The 10,799-nt window shown below is 44.2% G+C and overlaps 1 protein-coding gene across 4 annotated transcripts in view; it reads right to left on the minus strand.

Annotated features, from left to right (window-relative positions):
* STRN3 (striatin 3) overlaps positions 1–10,799 on the minus strand; it is a 73,681-nt gene that overhangs the window by 31,719 nt on the left and 31,163 nt on the right. For all 4 annotated transcript variants that reach the window (XM_015421821.1, XM_015421815.1, XM_015421809.1 and 1 more), the window contains exon 6: positions 2,276–2,408. In XM_015421821.1, the coding sequence (XP_015277307.1) occupies positions 2,276–2,408 (133 nt within the window). The remainder of the gene's footprint in view (positions 1–2,275; positions 2,409–10,799) is intronic.

Genomic DNA, 10,799 nt, shown 5'->3' on the forward strand with positions numbered 1-10,799 from the left:
ATATCAGCCTACATCTGCATATCCACAATTAAGTAATCAGGATACTACAGCAGTATTTACTTCATGAAATCTAAACACACTGACAATCAATCCTGTACACCAATAATAATATCCATGAGCAATCTGCATACTTAATAGTTCTAATAACCAGTAATTGCTTACAGAGCCAGTTTTCCTAACAGAACCAAAAAGCATATAGGGCTTTATCCAAGGATTCCTTTCTGGTAAATGTGGAACTCTCCTCTGAAGGGAGGATTTCTCATTTAGCAAAAAACATCCTTTGATTACAAACCCATCAATAACAACAGGTTGAATCCTATGACTCCCTTCTGAGTCATCTTTCTCCTTTGGAGAAGGAATTTGCTGAAGGGAGTCACTAGACCACCAATTTGAAAAGTATCTGAAACAAAAGAAAAAAGGTTCCAGCATACTATGAGCCATGCTAAACAACTAGAACTTGTCACAGATATAGTTGTATACCTTTCATACTTAAGGCAGATAGATAAAAACACATTTTAACAGTGAGTTTCTACAATATTGTACTTAAGATTTACTTTCACAGTAAGCAAACTGGTAAAGGGTATCCTTTAAGGTGTTCTTTATTCCAGCATCTTGACACTACCAAAATATTCAGTTTCCCCATGACAACACAAACAGTTCATCATTGTTCTTCAAATAAAATCATATATTTGCTACTCAAGTACTTTGCAGAGTATTATAAAGAAAGTAAACATCTGTAAGAAACATTTCTAGAAGAAGAGTTGGGTTTTATATGGTGGCTCAAGTGGTTAAGACGCTGAACTGCAGGCTGTGGAAGGTCAGTAGTTCAGCAGTTCGAGACCCAGGTGCCGCATGATGAAGTGAGCTCCTGTCTCTAGTTCCAGCTCCTGCCAACCTAGCAGTTCGAAAGCAAGAAACTGCAAGTAGATAAGTAGGTACCACTTCGGTGGGAAGGTAACAGCGTTCCGTGCACCTTGGTGTTTAGTCATGCCAGCCACATGACCACGGAAACGTCTTTGGACAGTGCTGGCTCTTCGGCTATGAAACAGAGATGAGTCGGATTCGAATGGCTTTCGAGCAAGGAAACCTTTACCTTTCTCTACCCTAAGGAGTCTCAAAATGGCTTACAATCTCCTTTCCCTTCCTCTTCCCTCAACAGACACCTTGTGAAGTAGGTGGGGCTGAGAGAGTACTGAGAGACCTGTGACTGACTCAAGGTCACCCAGCAGGCATCATGTGGAGGAGTGAAGAAACAAACCCAGTTTTGAGTCCATCGCTTTTAACCATTACACCACGCTGGCTCTACTTTGTCCAAGAATACTATCTCAACAGATACTTGGCTGAATGATGTAGAAAACCTGAGAGAAAATGGGGGGAATCTGGAGTTTTAATCAACAGCAGGTGAGCCAAACCTCTAAATTTTATATAAACCTCCTCCATACGTGAAACCTAAAACACAAATTATTTTTCTGACATTGGCTTCATATTGCGGCCAACCATTTGAGTTAATTTATTAACATATTTCAAGTCATTTTCAGTTGTCTCTGAAGGTGCAGGTGCAGAAATGTTTACTCAAAAAAAATCTATCTGCATAGTGACTGTACAAAAAATAATACCCACATAGTGAAAACAAAACTATGCATTAATTCAGTGGTGTTCATCTTTCCAAATCCGGGGCCTACCTTTAATATCCAGGTGGCAACATAGGACCCACCATTAACAGTGAACACATGACCAGAAGTCATGTGAGAGGAAGACAAGGGCCTGAATTATAGCCACTTTGTCAGTAGGGCTACATAAAAGGTAAAGGTAAAGGTCCCCTTGCTCGAAAGCCAGTCGAGTCCAACTCTAGGGTTGCGGTGCTCATCTCCGTTACAAAGCCGAAGAGCCAGCGCTGTCCGAAGACACCAAGCACTGAAATACTGGTGGATGTGGCCATGACAGTTTATGCAAAGAACTGATGAGAAGGAAAAAGGGATAGTGGTTGATCCTGCCTGTGTAAAAAGGAATCCTCTCCATGTTGTCACCCTGCTGAGTATGTGCAAAGAGGCAAGCATCCTTGCTCTCTATGCATCTGCACTAGCAACAGGTCCTGCCAAAAAACAGTAAAAATGGTAGCTATGTAAGAGTTTGTGACACAACAGATGGCATTCCGCTATCCACCTGAGCATTCTGACTCATGAGCTGAAGACTGAAAGATTCACAGGTCCCACCTGACAACAAATCAACAGTACTGGATATTTTTCAATAAAAAGTAATTCAAACTTATTTTTACTTTGTGTTTTTTATTTATCCGATGTTTTTCTTTTCCTTCTGCAATATCTTCAATCATGTCACTCTCTTCTTCTTCATCACTATCATCTGCATTTTCCAAGAAATTAAATGTTTCAAGAACATCACCAGGGTTCCTATATATGGGTGGAAAAAACATTACCAATAAATTCAATGTGGCTATGACCTACTAATTCCTTTCAGTGTTAAGAAAATCAGTTACTTCACTCAAGAAAAACCATAAAATATTTCCAAACCAAGCAGAAAGCATCTTTATCACTCTGAGGGGGAAGGCATCTTGACATGGGTGATTCCCATCTGTCCATCAAAGAGGCAGGACTAAAATTCTTCCAGACTTCCTGTCTCTTGGGCAGTCACCCACTTTCCTCAGTTCATGTCCTGCTCCTGCCTCATTAAGGAGAAGAGGCTTTTGCAGGAACTGCTCAGTGAGGCACCTACAACTCTGCAAAAGGCACTTAATACTACTATTACTATGCTGTTATACATGTCTTCTCATTTCTTTATATACCTCAATTCCTCATTTTGGCCTGCTTCTCATCACCCCCCCCCCTTCTGAAGGTGAAGTGGCTAAGGCAATGGAGAACTTCAACTAAGCTTCAGACAGCTTCATTTCCAAGGAAGACGGGGACCCCTTTGTCCTCCCAAAAATAAGATGAAGAGGAGATTGGATTTATACCCCACCCTTCACTACCCAAAGGTGTCTCAGAGCAGCTTACAAACTCCTTTCCCTTCCCCTCCCCACAACAGACACCCTGTGAGCAGTGTTCCCTCTAAGCTGAGTTAGTATGAGCCAGCTCACAGTTTTTTAGCCTCCGGCTCACAGATTTTTGTCTCAGCTCAGGAAGGAGGGCTCCAGAGCAAACTAGTTTATGCAGTAGCCAAATCGCTCACTCACAACTCTAATGTCAGTAGCTCACAAGGTAGAATTTTTGCTCACAAGACTCCACAGCTTAAAGGTAACATTGCCTGTGAGGTAGGCGGGGCTCAGAGAACTCTTGACAGAAACTGCTCTTTTTCAAGAACAGCTCTTATCAGAACTACGGCTTGCCCAAGGTCATCTGACCAGGTGCAAGTGGAGGAGTGGAGACTCAAACCCGGCTCTCCCAGATTAGAGTCCGCACACTTAACCACTACACCAAACTGACGAAGGGACTACCCCTGGTGTGATTGAGCAGGCTCAGACCTGCAGAAGAACAACCAACGGCACACAAACAGAGGTTGCAAGAAAAGAATGCCACATAATTCAACCACACCTTGGAGAATGCCTCAATAGCTGCCAGTTCTGGTAGGAAGATCCTCTATGCCAATAAAAATAGCAAATACTTGGGTTCACCACTCATGGCTGCAGTGGAACAGTCAGAGAGACAGAGCACCAACATATAGAAAAGCAGAGATGCCTTTCCTTCCTACCAATCCCCATTTTCTGGATGCCCCCCAGAGATAGCAAGTTGATTTCCCCATGGAATGTTGAAGGAATTCTGGTCCCTACAAGAGCAAGCCACACTTTCCCCACAAGGGAGCCAGAAAAGATTTATTTGAAGATCATCCTCCATATCACACACACACCCTGCTTCCTATGGATTGTTTAGATCAGGGGTGTCGAACTCATTTGTTATGAGGGCCGGATCTGACAAAAATGGGACTTTGTTGGGCCGGGCCATATGTGTCATAAAATGTAATGTCAGGTAGCGAAGATATTCCATTGCAGTCTCACATTAGGAGGGGTATGTGTTAAAACTAATATTTCAACTGTGGTTGGTCCCAAACCACCATCACCCCGCTCTTAAAATACGCCTGCCTAAAATAGAATGGCAGGAAAATACTGGGACCTGGTAATACAATTTTTAAAATAAAACATCAAGAAGAGGCACAAGGATCACAGCAGAAACTAAAAATATAAATGCTCTGAGCCTAGGACGCAGGGGAAAGCATGAAATGGCTGAGCACTGCAAGCTTCTTCCCCCCCTCTACTCAAGAGTGGGAGTGGCTCTCCAGGTTCTCAAGTTTTTTTACAGGGTAATTTGACATAATAATAAATTTGGTTGTCCTCTTCAGCACTTGTTCTGCTATTCTACTGGAGCCCCACATTTGGAGGGTGTGTGTTAAAACTAATATTTCTCTGCAAAACTGGAGTTCCTTGGGTTTGTAGAACTCTATATTTTAACTGTGGTTGGTACCAAACTTTCCTCCTACCCTTAAAAGATGCCTGCCTAAAATAGAAAGGTGGTGAAATTGTGGGATTTGCAAATGCAGTTTTTAAAATAAAACAACAAGAAACACAAGGATCACAGCAGAAGATGCCCCGAGGCCCCTACCTGTAAAAAAGATGATGGAGGCTGGGAGCAGTGGCTGAGAGATAGAGAGAAACACACTCGAAGGCCAAGTGAGCTGGGAGGTTTGGCAGTCCCGCCCTCTGCTCCCTGCACTCAGAAGCACCTCAAGCTCAGAAGGGTGAGTACAGGCAGGGTGGGGGGAGAAGAGAGCCCCACTCATAGGCCGGATTAAAGTCCTGAGCAGGCTGGTTCTGGCCCATGGGCCATAGGTTTGACACCCGTGGTTGAGATGGAGAAGCAAGGAAGATTCCTCAGACAGGGGACAGGTTGCAGGGCACTAGTTCTGGCTACAGTGGCACACACACAAAAAATGGTAGTGCACAGCCCCCCCTTCTCACAGTGACCCAGCCCCCTCCTCATAGGAGTAAACATTTCTTCCAAAAAGGAAGAAGGGGAAATGTCTGAGGAGATGACAGTCCCAAAGGGACTATTATGGAACTAGATCTTCCCCAGTTTCTGTGGGATCTGAGAGAAGAGACCAATCCTAAAGCTGAACCAAAAGGAACAAGGAGTCCCCCCCCCCCCCCCCCAGATAACCTAGTACGGAAAAAGTAGTGCCATTCCCATAATTCTTTGAGACCCAAATGAAAGAGGTATGGGCAAACTCTCTTTCTAATAAACAGAATTTGGGCTTAGCAAAAAGGTTTTATTCTTTGCCTAACAACGCTATCTCTTTACAGGTTCTATCAGCAGATGCTCCTGTCATAGGTCTCCGCTCAGGATGCTTGGTTACTGAAGATGGGGACAGATCCCTATGTGACCAGCTGTACTGTAAATCAGATTATAATCTCAGAAAATCCCAGGAGGCCTGAGCCCTTGCATCAGCCATATCACCTCTCCTCATGAGAGCTTCATTCATTTGGGCTAGAAAGCTAATTCAGCTGATTCTGGAAGAGAACAAAAAGACCAAGGAAGGTGCCAGTGAGCTTCTTAAAGCAGTCACATTTATAGCTGATGCCACTCTAGACACACTGTAGCTCAGAGAATGGCAAGATGATGACCATTCCAAGCTAATATTAGCATCCTGGACAACATTCTGTTGGGAACCAAGGATAAGAAGAGCATATAGGAGAGATGATAGAAGACAGAACCCTTCACATTCCTTTCAAAGCCAGCATACTTTGCCACGCTTCAGGGGAGACCAACCAAAGATGCCCAAACTGGAACAGAAACAGGCAGGAGAGCAGACAAGGATATGTCTAGTCTAAAATGAACCAACCTCAGCCCTTTAATTCCAATAAAGGAAATAAGCCCCATCAAAAGAGAGCACGATACCAGATCTCTACAAGTAGGAGAAAGATTAGCCCACTTCCTCCCCCAGGGGAGTTTCTCCAAGGTGGACCAATGGATAATACACATAATAAAAATGGGATACACAACAGAATTCAAATACTTTCCACCAGACAGGTTTCTCCTATCTCCAAAATCCAAACAGAGGGAGCAAACCTACTGACTATGGAAGCCATTAGTTACCTAATAAACATTAAGGCAACAGAACAGGTCCCTAACCGTGAAGCGTCATCAGGGGTTTACTCGATTTTCTTCACAGTTCCCAAGAGAAACAAGGTGAGTCTAGATTTAAAGTACTTAAAAATATTCATGGCCTACAAACACTTCAGGATGGAGACACTCAGATCTAGGGATGGGCACAAACTGGCTCACGAGCCAAAATTTGAAGAGTGAAACGTCTCACAGCCATTTAACCTGTCCCCCCCCCCAAAGCAGCAGGGAGCAAAACCAAAGGGTTAAATGAAGCCCCTTCCCAGGTGATCCCCACCCCTTCCTCCTGACTGGGAGAAAGGGGGAACCAAACTTGCCAGACCAGTTCAGGGGGGACCCATTTGGGATTCAGTTCGTGAGCCACCCTGAACTTTGAACTGCCCTTTTTAGGTTCACGCTCATCCCTACTCAGACCTATCACAGAAACACTTCACCCACACAACTTCATGTCTTCCACAGACCTCACCAAGGCATATCTCCACATTCCCATTCTTTCAGCTCACCACAGGGTCCTAAGATTTGCCTACATACATTGCCAATTCGAAGTCCTACCTTTTGGGCTAGCTACAGCCCCAAGAGTGTTCTTGCCAAAGTGATGGTGACCTTGATAGTTGTTCTCTGTTATCAGGGAATCCATGTTCATTTATACCTGGACAACCTGCTGATCAGATCTCCAAGCCTAATACAGGTGCACACAGACACTTCCACCACTCAGTGCCTAGCCCACCATGTGTTCCTTACCAATTCAACCAAGAGCAATCTAATTCCATCACAGCAGATAGAACCCCTGGGGATTACAACAAAAGATCCAGACAATCTCAGGCATGGAAAAACAAATGGCAAATTCCAGGTCATTATCACTAAGGGCTCAAGAAAGACTGCAAGGCCTAATGATCGCTTGCCTGGACTTGGTTCCTTTGGTAAGGTTTCAGTCCTGTCCTCTGCAGTGGTTCCTAAGACTTTTCTAGCTGCAGATCCCTCAGAAAACAGATACTTCCTTAGTTCTTACCTACCCTCTTTGACAAGGCCTCATGTGGTGGACCCAATCTGACCAAGGGCAAGGAATACTTCAAGCCCAATGTAATCCAGGTATTCACAGATGCAAGCCTGACAGGTGGGGGGGGGCACTCTGTCAGGGAAGACACGCACAAGGGACCTTGAACTGTTCAAAGAGGAACATCAACATCCTCAAGATCAGGTCAACCAGACTGGCTGTAGTCAGGTTTCCAGGACGTGATCAGGAACAATCAAGTCAATATCTCAGTGAAAGCCGAAACAAGCAAGGTAGGTTCAAGTCTTCAACCCTGCACAGATGGCAAAGATCATGTGCTGGTCAGAACAGAATCTCAGTTTTGTATCACCAGAGCACATCAAGGACCAGCAAAATGTGCTAGTGGACTGGCTAGGCAGACAGCAGCTGGACAACAACTAATGGTCTCTTAAGATGGAAACCTTCACAGATTATAGAAAAAAGGTTTTATGTTGATAACGATAGAACATGTGTGAACTCTTTAATCATATCAATATTTGCCATAGAGAAAATCAAAAATGTTTCCTTTATATTTCTTCTCCCCCCCCCCCAATCTTTCTTTTGTCTTTTTCTTAATTTTTTCTTGGATTTTTAAAAAAATCTTTCAATAAAATTCACTTTAAAAAAAGATGGAAATTTTCCTTCAGATTCTGAGACACCTTGGAAACTCAGTGGCAGACCTCTTTACGTCAGACCTCAATCACCGCGTGCCCAGGTTCTTCAGGTGCCAGATGGCAGAAGCAGAGCAAACAGATGTCCTACTGTTCCTCTGGCCACCAGGCCTCCTTTATGCCTTTCCACCTATTCTTCTAATACCAAAGATGCTGAAGAAACCAAGACAAGAAAAAGCAACCGTGATCTGCATAGCCTCCAACTGGCCATATAACCCTGGTTTTCAGTGTCAGTGGGGTTATCAACAGAAGATCTTTGGCAGATTTGAATTGGACATGCTTCAACAAGGGCCATTGTGGCACCCAGACCTAGCATGGCTATACCTAGCATGGAAATTGAAAGGTAAAGATCCTTAAGGCTAGACTATTCTACACACACCATGCTAGCCTCTAGAAGAGTACATCAAGATTTATAACTCTTCATGGAAGGTGTATGCTAGGTAGTGCAAATGGAAGCACCCAGACCTATTTGCCAGCATTACACCAAATCCCTACAAAATGATGTCGACCAAAATATGCTTGACCAAAATATGGCTACAGTGGTGCCACAGGTTGATGGATCCTCAATATCCAGACATAATCACATCATTAGGTTATCAAAGGAGTAGCCTATGTCAACCCTCCAGTTTTCCACATATTTCCTTCTGGTGACGACTATATGTAGTCCTGTCAGCACTCATTCAACTTCCATTTGAACCTCTCAGAGAAGTTCCACTAAAATGATTGAGAATGAAGGTCCTGTTTTTGACAGCTGTGATTTTGGCCAGAAGGGTCTTGGAATCAGAAGCTCTATCTACTAGGAAAGGTCTGTGTGTTTTCACAAGGACAAGTGATCCTAAGAACTGATACAACATTTGATCCAAGGTCAGTATCTCCTATCACTCTACCTTCATTCTGCCCAAACCATCCCAACCCACAGAAAAGGAGTAGCACACGTGAGATCTTTGCAGAGCCCTAAGGATCTACATCAAGTGCACAGCATCAATTCATAAAACAGACTGTCTCAGTGAGCTCACCCAACAAGGGACAGAAAAAGTCTAGCAGCAAAGCAATATATGAGGCAGTGTATCTCGCACATTTCCCAAGCTAGCAAGTTCCAGGCACCACCTGGCATAACAACTCACTCCATTCATAGTGCTGCAAACTAATGCATCATTGGATGCTGAAGCTTCCATTGAGGAAATCTGTAAGGTGGCCACGTAGTCATCTCTATCAATCTTCGTCAGACCCTGACACAGTCTTTGGAAGGAGGGTACTACAGCAATTGGTGCAGGTGGACTGATTTTCCTACCTGATGTGATAGGAGACAACTGCTTTTGGATGTCCAATGTCAAGATGCCCTCCCCCTCAGAGCAAGAAAGGAACACTGGCACTTTCTGTGAGGATTCCTTCTGCTCTGAGGAAGGGATGGCATCTTGCCCCACCATGATGTAAGGGGGGGTTGATTTCTCTATGTTAATGCCCTCTCATTTCCTATCCTAATATGTTTTCTATTTCCTAAAATTTCCTAAAAATACTATAATTTTAGTATATATATATTTATTTATTAAATTAGATTTACTAGACTGCCCTTCTCTGAAAAAGGGCTCAGGGTGGCTTACAACAAAATAATATATAGATCTCAATTTAAAACTAAGTTAAAATAATCCAGCAGTTACCAGTCAATAAAAACACCTTAAATATAGTATATAAGATGGCAGGGGAAAACCAACTACCCAGCCTGCCTGGGGGGAGGGTTACGAGGGATGAGGGAATTATGTAAGAGTGCCAAGAAAGCCTTGTCGCTGTCCTCAACCGAAAACCCAGAGGAAAATCTCTGCCTTGCATGCCCTGCAGAAAGGTAACAACTCCCGCAGGGCACGGATGTCTTCTGGCAGAGCGTTCAACCAGACGGGCAAGGGCTGAAAAAGCCCTGGCCCTGGTTGAGGCCAGCTGGTCTTCTCTCGGTCTTCTCCTGAGCATAATGCTCTTCCAGGGGCATACTGGGAGAGGCAATCCCGAAGGTATGTGTGTCCCTTACCACTAAGGGCCTTAAAGGCCAAAACCATAACCTTGAACCTGAACTGGCTGAATATGTGCTGTTCGAGTGGCCCCAGTAAGGACACGCGCAGCTGCATTTTGGACCAGTTGGAGCTTCTGGGTCAGGCACAAGGGCAGGCCCGCGTAGAGGGAATTACAGTAGTCCAGCCTGGAGGTGACAGTTGCATGGATTACCATGGCTAGGTTGGGGTGAGACAGGTAGGCAGCCAGCTGCCTAACCTGGTGAAGTTGGAAAAACGCCTGGCTGGCAAAGTCATGCCTAGGCTCCTGATGGTCTGTGCTGGTGACGGGCACACCTTCAAGAGATGGAAGCTGGCAACCCAATCGAGGCTCTCCCCCATCTAGCCACAGAACCTCTGACTTTCCTGGATTCAGTTTCAGACGGCTCTGCTTTAGCCATTTCACCACAGCCTCCAAATTTGCATAGCCTATCGAGCGAGCAGAGGCGTGACCTAACCAGTTCCTGGATGACTTTCCCTCACTGAAGAAGAAAAGGTGTTTTATTTATCTAAGTGCATGGAGTCTGATACTATGTGAAAACTCTTAATAAAGAAAGTCTCTTCCACAGTGATCCAACATGTCTAATATTACTGCTATGGGCAGAAGCATGGTACTGATTAATTACTGGTTGTCAACTGGAAGAAAATTAACGCAGCATTTTGCTGTCAGAAATTTACAGGCTAACATATGGGAGCCCATTAAATTCTAACACAGACATGGCTGGTCACTTTATTGATCATCTCTCCCTTATTATAAAAGAGTTTTGGGTGCCAGAATTCTAAAATTGACCCCTTTAGTGTTAGGCCGAAAAAACTGCCACTCGGAAGACACTGGCTGGATTCATTGGCTGCTTTGTGCAGTCCCGGCCAGCGTTCCAAGGTCATTTACATATGGAAGCTGATTGGACTACACTCCATTCCACACCTCAAACTC

This window comes from Gekko japonicus, unplaced genomic scaffold, assembly GCF_001447785.1.
Source record: "Gekko japonicus isolate JY-2015 unplaced genomic scaffold, Gekko_japonicus_V1.1 scaffold797, whole genome shotgun sequence".
Taxonomy (NCBI): domain Eukaryota; kingdom Metazoa; phylum Chordata; class Lepidosauria; order Squamata; family Gekkonidae; genus Gekko; species Gekko japonicus.